This window comes from Emys orbicularis, chromosome 10, assembly GCF_028017835.1.
Source record: "Emys orbicularis isolate rEmyOrb1 chromosome 10, rEmyOrb1.hap1, whole genome shotgun sequence".
Lineage (NCBI taxonomy): Eukaryota > Metazoa > Chordata > Testudines > Emydidae > Emys > Emys orbicularis.
The window spans coordinates 14,055,029-14,073,510 of record NC_088692.1 but is presented as its reverse complement, the minus strand read 5'-3'; the positions used below and the strand labels follow the sequence as shown (position 1 = coordinate 14,073,510).

General features: G+C 42.9%; 1 protein-coding gene across 1 annotated transcript in view; it reads left to right on the top strand.

Moving 5' to 3' along the window:
• Positions 1 to 18,482, top strand: part of FAM20C (FAM20C golgi associated secretory pathway kinase) — an 83,376-nt gene that overhangs the window by 8,892 nt on the left and 56,002 nt on the right. Inside the window, exon 3 of the mRNA XM_065412385.1 lies at positions 6,465 to 6,543. Coding sequence (XP_065268457.1) covers positions 6,465 to 6,543 — 79 coding nt within the window. The remainder of the gene's footprint in view (positions 1 to 6,464; positions 6,544 to 18,482) is intronic.

Genomic DNA, 18,482 nt, shown 5'->3' with positions numbered 1-18,482 from the left:
CATACATCTCATAAGTTCCATAGAGGGTTTCATTATTTGAACACTTCACAAAGGGGAGGTGTAGGGTTTGCAGAAAACATGGACATGTGTTTTCAGGAGGGACTAGGTGGGGGGAGAAGTTGGAGGTATGACTGACTAGGAACCCCCGGGGCACATGGGAGAAGGATGACAGGTGAGCATGGGAGAAAATCATTACACAGTTAATCAAAAGCCCAGAAGAATCAGTAGAAAGACGCTCATGGACTTCAGTGGCCTTTGGACCAGGCCCTCAATCCCCAAATGTCCCTGGTAACGTCAACCCCACTGAGGATTTGTTCCAAAGCCTCTTGAAATTTGGAAATCAGGCTGTAAAATTCTTGCAATACCTTAGATGAAAGAGGATGTTAAGTCTGGAGTATATTAACCTTTAGCTTTCAATTTCTTTCTTTGACAAGTTGAATTGCCTAAAGATTAAACGTAATCTTTGTACTGGAATTTACTTTTACCATTATATAAATATGTCCAAGAATTGTTGGACGAGAGTTGACTCAAGATGTACTATATGGTGTCAGCGAGTTTTTAAGAACTTTTCCAGAGCTGCTCATCGTCTGTAACATAAAGGCATATTCCGACACTTTTTAAAATGTGGATTATGACCCTGGAGGGAGGACACCTTTGGAGTCAGAACAGCCTTATATTTTAAGGCCTTCTTAGAAATGTCTTAGTATGCTGATCATAGACGTGACAGGCTGTAATGGCTTAGTGTCATTATGTGTTCATCTCTGAATACTGTATGTTCTAATCCTGTGTATTATAAATCCTTATGAAATTTTTATTTGGGTAGCAGCTGAAGTCTCAAGGGCATCTCCAAACAAGCAAACAAGGCTTTAGAACATGATTGGACTCTTATTCCTTGGCATAATATAAAGGGAAACATGTTTGAACTGAGAAACGTAAGTGGAAAGTGGAATGTTCCTTGTCTGATTCATATATGTCAGAAGATGAAAAGAAGCCAAGCAAGCAGGCTTGATATTGAAGGGAGGAGAAAAATCTCTAGGCCTAATGTTCAGATAAAGTCTCCATGAATGTGAGCCCTGCTTTAGACATGCACTACCACATAGGCCCATGCAAATCAAGGTTTTTGCATGCACCCAATCCCAGACATTAAGCACACATGTCACTGTCTGCAGGGTCAAGACCTTAGATTGAAAGCACATTGGATTCAGACCATACCTCTTTCTCATCTGTGACGTGTCATGCACAACTACGGCACTGTATAATTCATGTTAATGATCCTCATTTTTGCATATGTAGGTAGGCACCTGTATGTACCGGGGAGTCGCATCTTACGCGGGGGTTAGGTTCTGAAGTCAGCGCGTAAGGTGAAAATCGCATATAGTCAAACGCTCATTGAGTGGAATGGCGGGCGGAATCGCCCGCACTACAAGTACAGTATTTAAATTGTTATTTTTCTCTTTTTTGTTTTGTTTCGCCGAGCACGTATAATTAAAATCGCGTAAGTTAAATGCGCCTATGATGCGACTCCACTGTATAGCCTTTGGGTTAAAATGGTTGGGAGCAAGAGTAAGGGACAGTGTGGAGCTACATAGGGCAGATTGTTCCCTGGCAAGGCACAATGCCTCTAGAAGCTAAAAGGGAGTGCGGTTGCTGTGCCACCCTCAATCAGTATGTAGCATGTGTCCACCCACCGTGCACTGCAGAGGGCCAGTTGGGAGGCATGAAGTCCTACATCTAAACTCAACAGTGGCACAAAACTCCAGCAGTCCTTGTGCTCCAGAGTGCTACTGCAACCAATTCAGCTTGTGCAGACAATAATCTGTGGGTGAGTATGACAAGGCCAGAGGGAACCTTTAATCTTCTCTCCTTGCACCCTCACACAAAGGATGGACCAGTTCTTTCGGTCTGGAAATCAGGCCTCGCCTGTGTAACAAATCAGAGCAATTTTTCATGAACCTTACATAAAGTTTTCCCCTTTCTTGTTGCCAAAGTCATTGGCCACAGAGGTTGCTAGCCAAATAATCTGTTGTGCTGCTTTAACGTGCTGTGCATCCTAGTAAACTTAGGCCAGGTCTACACTACCGCGGTAGTTCGACGGCTGGCAATCGAAGTTCCGGGTTCGATTTATCGCGTCTGGTCTGGACGCGATAAATCGATCCCGGAAGCGCTCGCCGTCGACTGCGGTACTCCAGCTCGGCGAGAGGAGTACCGCGGAGTCGACGGGGAGCCTGCCTGCCGCGTGTGGACCGCGTCTGAACCGCGGTAAGTTCGAACTAAGGTATGTCGACTTCAGCTACGTTATTCACGTAGCTGAAGTTGCGTACCTTAGTTCGAATTTGGGGGTTAGTGTAGACCAGGCCTTAGAGTATTCCAAACTGTGTGTTTAGAAATTGCTGTGAGGGAACCTCCTTTTTTTCCTCCATCTCTACACCCTTTTGGTCTTGAACAATCTCCCTTTCCCAATCAATATGGGCTTTCCCGATCATGTGGCTGCATAACGCTTAATGGTTGTATCAGGTCCAGGTCATGCCATGTGTAGAACCCTGACTTTTTGTAAAATGGGAGTATTCTGTTGAAATGGTGCAAAATCGGCTTTATGTGGAGAGATATGAAACTAGATCCTGCTTTTCAAACACTGATTCTGCTTTGGGCATAACATTCCCATATTGCAGCGTTTCCCAACCTGGGATGCCGCTTGTGTAGGGAAAGCCCCTGGCGAGCTGGGCCGGTTTCTTTACCTGCCACGTCTGCAGGTCAGGCCGATCGCGGCTCCCACTGGCCGCGGTTCGCTGCTCCAGGCCAATGGGAGCTGCTGGAAGCGGCAGCCAATACGTCCCTCAGCCCGCGCCACTTCCAGCAGCTCCCATTGGCCTGGAGCAGCGAACCGCGGCCAGTGGGAGCCGCGATCGGCCGGACCTGTGGACGCGGCAGGTAAACAAACCGGCCCGGCCCACCAGGGGCTTTCCCTACACAAGCGGCATCCCAAGTTTGGGAAACACTGCCATATTGTATTTGATGACTTTTCCACAGCCTCTTTTGGCTGGGGACTTTTTATATGTACTGCATTACATTCAGTCAATTAAATATTTTTTAAAATAAAGTTTGGAACAAATGTTGTTTATTTGCAAATACGTAGCTATATTGTGCCGTCGATTTATAAACAGAAATCCTCATTAAAGTCAACAGGAAGTTTTGCTTAACAATTGGTGGCTCAACACTGCTCCTTGAATAAACGTCTAAACCCTACAAGAATGACTTGGACAAAACTCTCATTGATTGTAATGGAAGCGGAGAGTGAACAGGACTGCAGGAATTGGCCCCATATTTGTATGTTTAGCAAGTGAATGGAAAAAAGACCAATTTTGAAAACTTTAGCGACAAGGGGCAGCTCCTCAGCTGGTGTAAATCAGTGCAGCTTCACAGTTGGCAAGGGAGTCACACTGAGTTACAACAGCTGAGGATCTAAGCTTAAGGATGCAATTCTGATCTCTGTTATGAGTGTCAATGGAGACTAGGGTGACCAGATGTCCCAATTTTATAGGGACAGTCCCGATATTTGGGGCTTTTTTTTTATATGGGCTCCTATTACCCCCGCCCCCTGTCCTGATTTTTAACACTTGCTATCTGGTCAACCTAATGGAGACATTCTGGATTGAAACTGATGTACGGGACAATAGAACTTGGCCAATGAGAGTCACAACGTTGGCCCCATTCTATGTCCTTTACACTATTCTGGCAGTGAAATGTGATGGAAGGCTAGCTTAAACTGCCATCTGGGGACTCCTGGGTGGTGTAACGGTGGGGTAGTTAATTATACACCCCATGCTCTTGACCACTCAGTATAGATGACAATCTAGGTGTGTAGCAGAGCTGTTGCCAGAGTAAGCTGTGCTACAATGATCCTGAGATGTTACTGATAGCACATACTACAGCAGCCTGAGGTTGCTCTAATTTATGGTAGGGGCTGAACTGACTCTAGTTGCCCCCAAGATTCAGGGTGTTTGTGGCTGGAAAACCATCTATACCTCCCCTACTTCCCTTCAGGTGTACATGAGGATCTCACCTACTCTGTGCAGCAGAGTGAGCCTAATATGTGAAAACCACATGTTTCTGGTCTACCTGTTCAATGTGAGTTGTTTAATGCCCCTTAATTTCTAATTGTTTATTTGTTCCATTGGGATAGCCGAGTAATGCAGTAGAAGGCAGGGGTCAGCAAAATAGCAATGCAGGAGGGATTTTCTTCCAGAAGAAGAGTAATTAAACTGACCAGATTTGCATAGCATTTTGTTGCAAAAATATACGGATTACAAGCACTGAAAGAGAGCTGGTGACCCATCAGTAATAAGGCACAGAGAGGAGTAATTAACAGGACATGTAACTAATGGTATTGGTTAGGGAAAGCAAATGTAGACATTAGACAGGTCAAATAAGGCCAGCTCTAAGGCAAAATTTATGAAAAAGATAACATGACATTTTACATAGTTCTTAAATTTATACCTTTTTTGTCTGATTTCTAAAGAAGGGGATTATCTGATCATTCAGAGGAAACATTAAAAAGAACTAAATTGCACACACTGAGATGACTGACATGACCATCACTGCACAATGCAGAAGTGAATTAAAGAGCTTGGGTGTAGGTCATTTCATTTACTCAAAGTGTTCTTGGCTGGTGGAAGAGAGCAGATGGTCTGCTGAAGCATATATTTACCTCCCTTGACTAACCATATCATCAGATAAGACATACTCTTTGAGAACTCTTTTACTCATGTAATGTGTGTTTTTTTAAGTGACATGTTTTTTTCCACATATACAAAAAAAGTATCAGTCCAGGTTTAAAAACACCATCATTCGACTGTTAAAGTGATATTGTACAAATGGTGCAGTTGCTAGGAATAAATGTCAGTCTTACAGTAATTCACCATCAGCTGGTGTTTGAAAGTCAAGCAAAAATGGTCTACAATGTGCAGCATGAGCCAAATTTCAGGACGTGGCTACACGTGCAGATGTAGAGTGCTTTGAGTTAAACCAGCCTTCGTAGAGCACAGTAGGGAAAGCGCTGCAATCTGTCCACATTGACAGCTGACAGCGCACTGGTGTGGCCACATTAGCAGCTCTTGCAACGGCCAGAGAAAGCAGTGCATTGTGGTAGCTATCCCAGCATGCAAGTGGCTGCAACGTGCTTTTCAAATGGGGAGGGGTGGGGTGGAGTGTGACAGGGAGTGTGTTGTGTGTATGTGGGGAGGGGAGAGTGGGTTTTGGGGGGGCTGAGAGCATGTCAGCATGCTGTCTTGTAAGTTCAGACAGCAGCAGACCCCCTCTCCCCCACACACCTCTCTCTCTCTCTCTCACACAGCATTCCACAGTAATGGTTGCTTTGTCTCGGAGCAGATAAGCATGCCGGTTGTCAGAAACGGAACTTTCAAAGGGCATAGCCGCATTCCTGCAGCGATTCCAAAACAATGACAAGAGTGGCCACTTGACTTAAGGGGATTATGGGACGTTTCTGGAGGCTGATCAGAGCGCAGTAATGCAACACCTCGTTCACACTGACACCCAGGCGTTTCAGCCAACACGCACCAAGCGTTAATCTTCTCGCCGAGATGGAGTACCAGGAGCGCTCTAGCCCTGGAGTCAGAGCGCTCTACGTGCCTTGCCAGTGTGGGCGGGTAGTGAGCTAGGGTGCCCGGGGCTGCTTTAATGTGCTCTAACTCACAGTGTAGCCAAGCCCTCAGTCACTACTCATTCCTTACTCAAAGCTTCCATTGAAGTCACCTCTTGCTTATGTACATATCACCTAATGCAGGGCCTGATCCATAGCCCACTGAAGTCAATGCATAGATATCCATTGACTTCAATAGCTTTGGATCATGCCCATGGAGAATATAAAAGATATATATACATATTGCTCAGGAATAATAAATACTTTAATCACAGCATAATATAGGAGTTGCAATTGACATCTGTTCGTGCCTTTAATTAAAGGCTGGCTGCTACTGACTCGTTTATACAGCCATGGTTCTGGTGTTCGCCAAGACACACCCAATCTCTTCTTCCATCATGCACCCTTTTCATGGTTGCAAGTCGAAAGAACATAGGGAGTGGGGGAAGTGAGAATGTAGGGACCTGTACCTACACAGGCTTAGCATTCAGAACTCCCCCTGAAGCCAATGGTGTTTCTGCACTTGTAGGATTGGGCCAACAGTGGAAAAACTGATGCAGGATGCAGGATTCCCTTTCTACTCCAGTTCAGTCAGTGTGAGCAGCTACTCTAGACTGCATTTCCCCTACTCATCCACTAATGAAGTCTTTATCCCTGTTTAAGAGTGCCCTATACACATATAAGTGGGTGTTCAGACACCACATATAAAAGCTTAGCTAGAGAGAGATGTGCTATTTCAGTGTAAGACTGCTGACTATACGTAGAAATGTACACTGTGATTTTAAATGGTTTTACTTTTCTCCCACAGCAATGAAATCAGGAGGCACCCAACTAAAACTGATCATGACATTCCAAAATTATGGACAAGCATTGTTTAAACCAATGAAGTAAGTAAGAAATGTTTCACTCCATTTTAAAGCTGATTTACACAGCCGTGGCATGTTACCCTCTTGACAGCTGTTAAAAGATCACTCATAATGTCTTCTAAGTTTGTGGTGCTTAGTTATCTAAGCTTCCCACTGAATGTAAATTGTAGGCATGTTAAGAAGAGGAGGCATGTTAAGGCATGAGGAATTTCAGCATTCTTAGAGCCTGATCCACATGAAGTCAATAGGAGTCTTTGCATTGACTACAATGGGGTTTGGATTAGATCCTTAAATGACACCGGGTATATTGTGGTTTTATATGAGATGTCATGCACACTGTTCTCTGTGAATTCTTTGACTCACAAAAATACAGGATGTGCTCAAAGTTCCTTTCTTATGTGGATCTTTATTCAAAACACACTTGCTCCAATATTTTGCAGTTTGTATTGCATCACTTATTTTGGAAATGTTACCAGCAAGAGTGTGAGTTTTGGCTAGGTTTTCAGAATAGATTTATTAGAGAGGAAGACATAAATAGTGTTTGTTTGATGAATTATAATTTCATCCTTTGATTTATTGCTGTTGGTATTAGAGGTGCACTCTACTGTTTGCTAAGGCTGTATTGTAGCTGTGAAAATGAGGTTCTTTGAGAAGCAGGAGTGAGGAGAAAAGACTTGGATGGAACAGGAATGATTTTACTCTCACTTACACCTGTGTAAAGCAGGAGGTCAGTGGCATTGCACAGGTGTAAAACTGATGTAAGTGAGCTCTGAATCAGGCCCTATATGTTTGTATTATAATAATGAAAATCACTGTGTGCTTAGTGTACAGGGTTTAGTAAAATCACTTGAGGCTGCAGAATGTTTAATGAAGCTACTCACTCTCTGTGTCAGTGGTATTACTGGAATAATAATAAACTCATTTCCTTTCTTTGTTCCCCCTATAAGGAAGTTCACTTAATTTCCTTTAAGGTGGTCTGTAAAGGAATAAAACAGCACAGAACATGTGGTTTTCAGTATGTATTTGTTTTATATTGTACATGTAGACAGGAAGGATGGTCCAGTGGGCAGGGGGTTAGCTTGACACCTGGGTTCAATTTCCTGCTTGGCTACTGACTTCCTATGTGACCTTGGGTACGTCAGTTACTATCTCTGTGCCTCTATTCCCCATTTGTAACATGGCGATAATAAAGGGAGGTACCTTACCTCACAGGGATATTGTGAGAATAAATGCATTAGAGACTGTGAAATGCTCAGATACTACAGTAACAGAAGCCATATAAGTGCCTAAGGTAGATCAGGCCTTATATGGACTTCAGAAGGAATAGGTAAATGAGTTTCCTTCGCTTCAATCTCCTTGTTCACGTGCGTCCTGAGATCTATGAAGAAATCCCCTAGATCTCAGATCATCCACAGAACCCCAAAGTGTTTGTGCAAAGGCCCAGTGGTCCCATGTTATTCCCAAATTCCTCCCATTCAGGCTGGCTTCCTCTGGATTCACATTCTTCTTGGTTCCTCTTGTGGGGCTGGGAGGCTCAGATCTCTGAGAGGGAATCTACATAAGATGATGTAGACAAGTCTGAAGGGAGATGTTGCCAAAGCAGGTCCTAAATGGACCATTCCAAAACCACTGGAACTATAAAAGCAATGCTCAGAGCATTGGTTTGCATGATACCATTGAGGATCTACTCCTCACCCCACTCCCTTCCCAGCACATTTTATCTGACACATTTTATCACTATTCCAAATCATTTATCACTATTCCCTCCCTGGGAAATTTCTGAGAACATGACAGGGCCTAGCTGTCTTTAATTATTAGGTAAAAGAGTGATGGCCTTGGTGGCTTTCCACATAGTACAAGATTCCTTTTGTCTCCATTTACTTAGATGCAGATATTTTAAATCATTATCATTGCTGCGACATTGTAGCTCTGGGAATGCTAATGAGGTTAAATCAAAAGTTTACCATGTGTACTGCTTTATATACACCACTGGCAAGATGATGGATGACAATGGATGTATAACCAGTTTCCTATACAGAAACAATTATTGCCATCCACGGGGACAACAGCAGAAAATGACTATGTCTTAATCACCCCTTCAGCTTGATTTTGAGGGTGTTAAAATGCTATTTTCTAACTGATTTTGCATTAAATAGATGTTTAGAAAAAGAACCACTGCAGCATTCCACAACTGTGTTCCCAAATATTCCATCTTACAGTGGCAACACGACTATTTCAGATGATCGCTGTAGAATACTTTAGTTTTTTTTATTAAGGACATTTGCGAGTATTTGTTTTCATTATGAACAGGGAGCCAGATCCTAAGCTGGTGCAAATCAATATACAGTAAAAACGGTTTTATCCGGCAAGTTGGGGGAATGGGGGTGCCAGTATGTGAAAAATGCCAGTTAACTAAGAGGGAGGGAGTTTGGATGGAGGAGGGGATTTGGGGTGTGTGTGTGGGGGGGTGTCTGATCCAACGGCTGCTCACCCTTGGGTGGATCCCCACAAGCGGTGATCTGTCCCAGCTGCTCCTAAGCGGAGGCGTGGCACGCAGCTCTGCACACTGCCTGAGCCTTTGCCCACAGGTGCCGCCCCCTGAAAGTCCCATTGGCCATGGTTCCCAACCAATGGGAGCTGTGTTGCTAGTACCTGGGGTAGGACAGGGGCAGCGTGCAGAGCCGCCTGCCGCGTTTCCACCTAGGAGCAGCCGGGACAAGTCGCCGCTTGCAGGGAGCCGCCCAAAGTGAGTGGCCCCGGATCCGGAACCCCGCACCCCCTTCGGTGCCCCATCCCCCTGCCCGCATCCAAACTCCCTCCCAGAGCCCGCACTCCACACCCCCTGCCACACCCCACACCCCTGCTGGCCCCATGCCAACTGGACTATAAACTGGAATTTCATTGAAGATCAGAAATGCCGGTTTATAGAGCTTTTTGGTTGGTGAAGTGCTGGATAAAACAGCTTTTACTGTAGCTCTATTGAGTTCAATGGGACTATATCAATTTCCCACAGTTTATGATCTATTTCCTGTGAATTGTTTGGTGACATATACGGAGTGATTTCCTTCCATGGAACTGAACATCCTAAAACTTTAAAAATACAGTCTGTTAAATGTACAGGACTTCCCATGGAAGGGCCTTATCCAGCAGAAAGGATCCTTCTCTAAATTTAAGCTGTTCCCTCTTTTGAGGGGATATCACTTTTGGTTCAGGCTTTATGTCTGACTCCTTCCCAGGTAAGGTGTCATATGTAGCGCCCTACCAAATTCATGGTCCATTTTGGTCAATTTCACGGTCACAGGATTTTAAAAACCATAAATTTCATGATGTCAGCTATTTAAATCTGAAATTTCATGGTGTTGTAATTGTAGGGGTCCTGACCCAAAAAGGAGTTGTTGGGAGGGTCACAAGATTATTGTAGGGGGGGTTGCGGTACTGCAGCCCTTACTTCTGCACTGCTGCTGACGGCGGTGCTGCCTTCAGAGCTGAGCAGCTGGAGAGTGGCATCTGCTGTCCAAGAGCTCAGCTCTGAAGGCAGAGCTGCCACCGACAGCAGCGCAGAAGTAAGGATGGCCAGGTATGGTATTGCCACCCTTACTTCTGTGCTGCTGGTGGTGGGGCGCTGTCCTCAGAGATGGGCACCCAGCCAACAGCCACCGCTAGCTGCCCCCCAGCTATGAAGTCAGTGCAGAAGTAAGGGTGGCAATACCATGACCCCCTTAAAATAACCTTGTGACCCCCCTGCAACTCCCTTTTGGGTCAGGACCCCCAATTTGAGAAACGCTGGTCTCCCCCATGAAATCTGTATAATATATGGTAAAAGCACACAAAAGACCAGATTTCACGTTCCGCAACGTGTTTTTCGTGGCCGGTGATTTGATGGAGCCCTAGTCATATGGCAATGATACTCATGTGGATGATGTCAAAGAATGTTCTACATGTTCTTAGGGCATCATCAGTGCTAATGCAATGGGTAGGTTCCTCCCTACCTTAGTCACAGCCAGAGAAGACCTTTAAAGGAGTCTTATGGACCACAAAACAACTCCCTGACTCTCAGCTCTGGGATTGGCAAGCTGAAGAGACTTTCACTTTGATAGTCAAGAAAGTGACCTGCATCATGGGCCCCTGCACTCTTCTTCCATAATTGTGATACAAGCCACATGACTGCATTCCACCGATCAACACGTAGGAGTATGCACTACACAAGAAGTCCCATAGGTCATCCAGGACCATTTCCTCTTCTGTTTCTGGAGATGTGCACAATAGCTATTCTAGCCTTTAGGAAATCCTGTGGGATGCATATTCCCAGCATCAGAGATGGAACATGGGAAAGACTCATGATGTGTTTGTCTCCGTTTGAGTGGATATGCCTTTCTCTTTGAACAACCATGCTTCTAGCCAAGTCTGAACAGCAGTTAAATAATGTAGCATTTCTTGCCTGTGAATAAATACTATGGCCTCAATTCAGCTGTCAAATAAAGGGGTGAAGACAATGAGAGTTGCAACTCTGTCTCTGAAGTTTGAACTGAGCTACTCTTTAACATACCAGAGGGGTTGGAACCAGCAGGATATTGAGCTTGATTCCCAAAGAAAATTCTTGATCAAAAGTGTCCCAATTTGTCTATTATTCTAGTCAGTTTAAAGCTAAATCCCTTATTTCTGCAGGGCTCCGATTCAGGTAGTGTGTGAGGGAACAGCCCCCTGTCTGCACTTGATTCCATTTGTAATATCGGTGAACCCTTCTTGACACATGTAGACCTGCTCAGTATTCTTCAGAGTTGCAATGATATTGGTGCAAATGGGGAGGAATGAGAAGAACATGCTAACTCTTTACTAATGCAGGCAGATATCTATTAACTAAATGGATATTCCATAGCACTTCAGAGATGGTTTCTGCAGCAGTGTTACAGTGAAATGAAACTGGCAAGTTGTTCTAACTCCTGGAGAACTCATGAGCAGGCCTTGGTTAGTTTGCATTTCACAGCTGCCGAATCCTTTGTTGATTACATCTATAAAATGAGCCAGCTCATGAAAGAATCTTTCAGCACAGCCAGTATTTGGAAATGGAGAAACCATCCATCCCCTGTGCTAACTGTTTGACAGTGCCTCACAAATCTTGTACCATCGGGTCATTTATTCAGGCAAGCAGAGCAAAATCAGGAAAGAGGAGTTTAATTGCCAAGAGAATGTCACTGTGATAAATAAAGCCTGATCATCTACAATTATTTTATTTATTTGGCACTCTGCATCTTCCACTGTGAAATAATTGCACATAAAGCGTTACAAGGTGAGCCATTTCTATTTAAAAATCCCATAGCCCAAAGTAAGTTCCATCGCTAATTGCAAAGGAATCATAGAAGTCACAGAAATGAATCATAGTGCTTGCAAACTTAAGGGAAGTTTGAATGTACTTGCAATGTGACTAACAGTTAATATGTAACTTTGTTCAACCTGTTACAACTGTATTGTACTATATTACTGTCATCATCACAAAACCCCAAAACCGCACCAACCCTAAAGCTCCGTCCTGTTACTATATTAGCTTTGTAAACAAAATGTATCGAGATGCCCAGCAATGTCTCAAGTCAAGATTCCTTATATAACTTATTCAGAGAGAACGAGAGAGAGTGGTCATAAATTTAAAAGGCTTTTGGCTTATCTGGCTAAAAACTACCCTCCTTTTTATATTTTTATGTATTTTCTCTTTGCTGTTGTTAACTGGGGGAGTGAAACAGCTGGCTTAGCAACAAAAGAGACAACGGTTTTCTCTCTTGGAGGCTTTCTTTTTTTTTTTTTTTTTTTTTTTTTGGAAGGGTGAAAGCCTGCTCCATCGAAGTCAATGGCAAAATTCCCAGGTAGAACTGAACATAAAATATCTTTTCTAGAGTTTTTTTTGGAGCCATCCTACAGAATTTAATAGAGAATTATATCTTTCCTATACAATTTTACAGGCTGTTTCTAAAATCCCTATACAAAGGGCACCATTCACTATGAAATCTGTGAATTTTAGAATAATGTCAGTAGACCCCTATTTGTTTCATCCAGAGAAATGCCCTTGAAATCAGTGAAGTCACTCTGGATTTAAACTGGGATGAAACCAGAATCTTATTCCAGATTTACAGTGGTTTAAGGAGGTTAAAATTAAGCCTTACATGTTTTTTATACATATTTTTCTTATAAGTGCATGATTTTTGTAAGTACCAATACAGGATAGATAAAAGGTGCATCATTATAGTCATCTATAAAAGATTGTAGCTAATCAGTGTCCAGTACTCCCATTTTTTTTCAGGTGCAAGAATTTTATTATTTTTAATTATTTACATTCCAATTTAACTCCTTAAAAACAGGAGTCCTGGTGTCTAAGGATTTGTCTTTACTGGAAAAATGTGTCGTGTTAGAGACCTGTCAAGAAACATATTTTAACTAGCACTTTAGTTAATACCGTGCATTTTCTCATCTTTGACAAGCTCTAAGTATCCTTGCAGATATTATCTGTAACAACAGATGAAATAAAATGATGGCAGTTCCCACAGAATGAAAAAATAGCCAGGCAGGAAAAATAAAATAAAATAAATACATTCCCATCTCATATTCCTTTAAAAGGCTATCTTCTCAGACCGCCTCGAATTCCTTTCAAAGGGAGGGGCTTTGCACCATAGTTTGAAGGTCACTAAATTTGGGCTATTTCAGACCAAGGTAGTAGGGAAATGAATATTGTTGTTTTAGTTGGCAAAGGACAGCTATTTTACTGGTTTCAGAGTAGCAGCCGTGTTAGTCTGTATCCGCAAAAAGAACAGGAGTACTTGTGGCACCTTAGAGACTAACAAATTTATTTGAGCATAAGCTTATATATATAGCCCACGAAAGCTTATGCTCAAATAAATGTGTTGGCTATTTTACTGGCTTTTAAATTGCACACTTTTACAAATAAACAATTAGCAGCATTTTTAAAATTTCTCTTTGATTTGCCCTTTGAGAGTGCAATACAAATACTGCATTTTAGGATAGTGGCATTATATAGGACATAAAACCGCTCTAATAGAAACAACTGTTAATTGCTTTAATTTTCTACAATTATATCCAGATTTTGAAGTTGTAGTGTGACTACTTACCTGTGAAATACAGCCTCTAGGCCTGATTATGATTTCATTTACACTGGTGTTACTCTATTGACTTCAATGGCATTACTTCTGATTTACACAGGCATATGTGAACTTCGGAATCAGGGCCAATTGTCTATACACACTGCATGATTCGTTTGCCTTAGTACATTGCATATATTGCTGTTTTGAGGAAATACATTTTGCAAACCTGTTGGGTTTCAGCTGTTTGATTTGGTGGGCATCCAATATAAACATGCTGTTACAGGGCGTGCACAAGGGTGGGCAAGCCCCACCATAATCGTTGGAGGTACAGAACTCCTCCAGCCTGGGGCCAAGGTGGTGGTGGGGGGGGGGAGAAGAGGGAGCAAGCTCCTCCTGGGGCCCGGCTGTGGGTGGGGGGAGAGTGAGCTCTTCCCAGCCTAAGGCCATGGCAGGGGAACAGAACATGCCCCTCCAAAAGGGGTCAAATTTAAATTCCTGCACAGTATTGTTATAAGTCAACATAGCAATTAAATCAAATTGCAGCTACAGAAGTGAGATATGCATACAGTAGCTGCTATTCTATCTGCCTATCAGGATTATCACTTTGGCAGATTGGAATCCATTGCATAAAGCCCTACTAAGCAATCCATGGTCTAGGCACAAACAAAACCACTCTGCTTGGTGAATCAGCTCGAAGCAATTTTTACTGCGATTGTCACTGCAGAAATCTAGCACCTTGTAAGGGGCTGTTATTTCAGACATATGGAGTGACAAACTGACACGAAGGGTTGAAACTGATAATCACACTATTCAGCTTTTATCTGCCTGCTTAAAATATATAGGCATCACATCTCACAAAATTATGAAAAGGAAACACCTTGTTTTGGGTATGCAAGTATCAGTCAATAAACAGACATTCCAAGGGCCCCATACATGAGTTACTGGCTCCGTAGGGACAAATCCTCCTGTTCTTACCCTCTCCAATCCCTACTGGGACTTTTGCCTGACAGCCAGATTCTGATCTCACTTGCACCAGTGTAAATCTGGAGAAAGCTGAGAGAGTTATGCCAAATTTACACTAGTACACGTGGGATGTGACTATGACTTTGAGTAAGGACAGTAGGATTTGGCCCCTAGCTTGTACATTCGCCAGCGCACGTAGTAGCATAAAACAGAACTTCTACCTAAACATCCCACATACTGCGTGTTAAGTTAGTTTCTCTCCCTATCATATCTTCATCAGACTGTACTTGTTCCATATAAAACATCATCTCAATACAAATTTTAAATGGATTTAGAAATCATGAGGGGACCCAATCCAAGGACCATTGAAGTCAACTGGAGAATTTCCAATATTTTCAATGAGATTTTGAAGAGGGCCCAAGTTGATAGCCCTGTTCAGACTAAATTCCTCTATAGCAGGGTTCTCAAACTGGGGGTTGGGACCCCCGAGGGGGTCATGAGGTTATTACATGGGGGGTCGCGAACTGTCAGCCTCCACCCCAAACCCCGCTTTGCATCCAGCATTTATAATGGTGTTAAATATATTAAAAAGTGTTTTTAATTTATAAGGGGGGTCGCACTTAGAGGCTTGCTATTTGAAAGGGGTCACCAGTACAAAAGTTTAAGAACCACTGCTCTATAGCATTGCAAATAGGAATGCAATCTCCTCCATATTGCCCATTCAGTGTATTCCATCCTTGCATGGAGATTCACCTCTGGAAATGAAAGTCTTGGCTGGTATCTAGACCCATTCAGTCATAGTGCAATTTGTTCTAAGATTTTTAGAAATATCATTAGATATTTACTCCCATGTAAACATTTTCATACTCAAGGTAACTTAGAGGAGGATTATTCAGTGCAGTGAGATGAGTTTCAAGAAAACATCCCCGATGTTTATTTATTATTGTAGTATCATCAGGGTGTAATACCAAGATTCATCCGATCTTTTTGATCATCTTTAGAAAGGGTTTTCATTGAAATGTTCTCCTCTGGAGGAATGATGTCACAGCACATATATTTTCTGTTATGAGTGGTAGTCATAGAACTGTACCACCTAGAGGTTCTAAGTGAGATCATTGGTTAAGATCCACTTGACAAGATCAGAACTGGACCATTTCACTTGGCTGGTGGCCATGACAATAGGAAAATAGGGAACACCTTTTCCTGTCTCTCCACACCTGCAATATTGTGCTCAACCCATGGTGGCGTTATTTAGGATTATCCAATGGGTCATTCCAGTCGACGGTTGTAACAATCATTCAAGACGTGTGTTTTCAGCAAATTGGTTGTTTTCTGTTGAACATTAGCAATTTCTTTCTCTTGCGTCTTGCTTCCTTCTGACAATGCTTTCTGTATAACGAGCACTTCTTGACAAAGGTGGGTGTAATGGCAGACGGCAGGAGGTAGCAGTGAGAAGTTGGGGACTTAGGCATCTCTGCAACTTGTGCAGGTGGCAGAATTAATAGCATCTGCAGAGTCAAGGCTGGAATGTGCCTGCATGCAAGCCTTTTACTTCTTCTTCTTCTTCTTCTTAATTATTTATTCTTTGTATTATCGTAGCATCTAGGAACCCTAGTCTTGGACCGGGATCCTTTGCATTTGAGTGGGATGTTCTGGGGTTACAAATGTTTATGTCCCACTGATAAGCACTTCCTTTTCTAACTCTCTGACCCCAATTTCACAAGGATTTATAGGATGCAGGATTAGAATGTATATGTATCCCCAAACTGATGGTCTTGTCCCCCCACCCCCGTGGATATAAACGTCTTTCCAGAATGATCTGTCCTGAAATGGGCCTCGTACAGTGGCTACAACAAATGTGAGGTTGTCCCTAGCCACTCCAGCAGGCTTGGAAAGATCTGTTAATGGTCCAGGAACACTACAACATCTATTTCGTGCTCTTGTCTCACTAAGGCATTTATATAGCACCAGTCACCACAGTATCTTGGCACTGACAGTACCTGCTTGCTTTCTGAGTTGTAACTAAATGGGTAGCCTTGTTTTATACTGGTAGCATGACTTTGGATTTTTTAGGGCTCTATTGATTAGCTCTCTCCATCATAGGTGTTTGTAGACTCTAATTAATTAGTCTTTGGGAGTGAAGAGGTAATGGTGTTTGCTATTTGCTTTGCTTGTTGCTTTGAATGACAGTTTACTGTCAGGGATTAGATCCTGATTCTCTAATTAATGTCATGTTGTTACTAGGGTTGCCAACCTTCCAGGATTGGCCTGGAGTCTCCAGGAATTAAAGATTAATCTTTAATTAAAGAGTATGTCATGTGATTAAATCTCCAGGAATATGTCCAACCAAAATTGGCAACCCTAGTCGTTACTCCATGAAAGAAGTGCCATCAGTATTTCATTTCAAGCAAGCAAGTTCTGCATATTAATAATACCTATTTCTTAGCATTGCCATCACACTTTACAAAGAAGATGAGCATTATTATCCCATTTTACCTATGGGGTGAAATGACTCACCCCAGGTTACCCAGCAGGCCAGTGGTAGTGCTGGGAATAGAACGCCCGTCTCCTGTCTTGTGCTCTATCTACTAGGCCACACTGCGTCCACAATTCATACCGATGTGCAGGCAATCCATATGGAGCAGAGCTTGCTCGTGCCGGCACCCCTGCTTGGGGTCTACAAGTTCACTAGCCCCGTCTCCATCCTGTCCCTTCATGCAATAGAACTGCATTGATTCTGCTGCATCTGGGACCTTCCACTGCTGTGGAGGAGGGGAATAGGGTGGGGGGGAAGGGGGAAGAGGGTTGGGGATCTGGTTCTTTGAACTGTTTATTTTAGCTTCATGTTTGTTCCTTAAACTTCCATCTTCCATAACTCATTTCCCATTTCTGCATATGTATTTAGTAACAGTCAGCATCCCGCATGTGGCTTTTCAAAAGAGGAAAAGGGAACAAATAGCAGTGGGTGAAGCAGGGGTGACAAGGCAGCATCTATAATTTCTGCAGACCTGGGTCCAAATCTGCCAAAGGTCAGGAGCCAGATGAGTTTACTTGACACAGTCCCACACTGGCTAGTGACACAAAAAACAACCTGCAATTGTGGCATGAGTGGTAGCTTCCGCTCAGGAGAAACCCAGATCTGAAATAAGAGGGTGATGCAGGTCAAGACAGAAGGGCTTTGACAGAGCTGAGAAGCTTAGGAGAGCTTGCACAGTGCCTGCCCAAATTATGCTGCCAATGACTCACATAACAAAAAAAAAGTGCATTTAATAATCCCACTAAGTAATGTGTTAAAATATATCTTTAAGACTTTCTGGACCCTTCTGTCATGTCAAGTGTCTATCTCAATAATGATAGTACAATTTTGCTTACAATTTTCCAGCCTATGATCATAGAATCATACTATATCAGGGTTGGAAGGGACCTCAGGAGGTCATCTAGTCCAACCCCCTGCTCAAAGCAGGACCAATCCCCAGCTAAATCAACCCAGCCAGGGCTTTGTCAATGATAATGTTCTGCATGTGGGTATGTAAAACTGAGAAGGCCTGAAAAACTAATTTGCATGCAAGAATAAAAAAGAAGCCCTAAATACATTTTCTATGTGTGCATATGAACAGTTGTAAATAAATGCATTCATTCGTGCCGTATGAATGGTAAAATATCTCACACTGGCACTTAAGCCAGATAGTACTCACAGAAGTAGAATCAAGATGATCCTCTGTCAGCATTATAAAACCTCTTTGTAAATCTTGCTAATCTGTGGTCCACCTTCCAACTGCAACGGTAGTTACCTGGCCAGTGAAATACTAAGGAGATGAGTGAGAGAGGACATATATAAAAGTTGGCAGAAATACTGACTTCAGAAATAAGTGAATTTGTCCAATATATCTATTGCTTGTATTTTGGACCTAT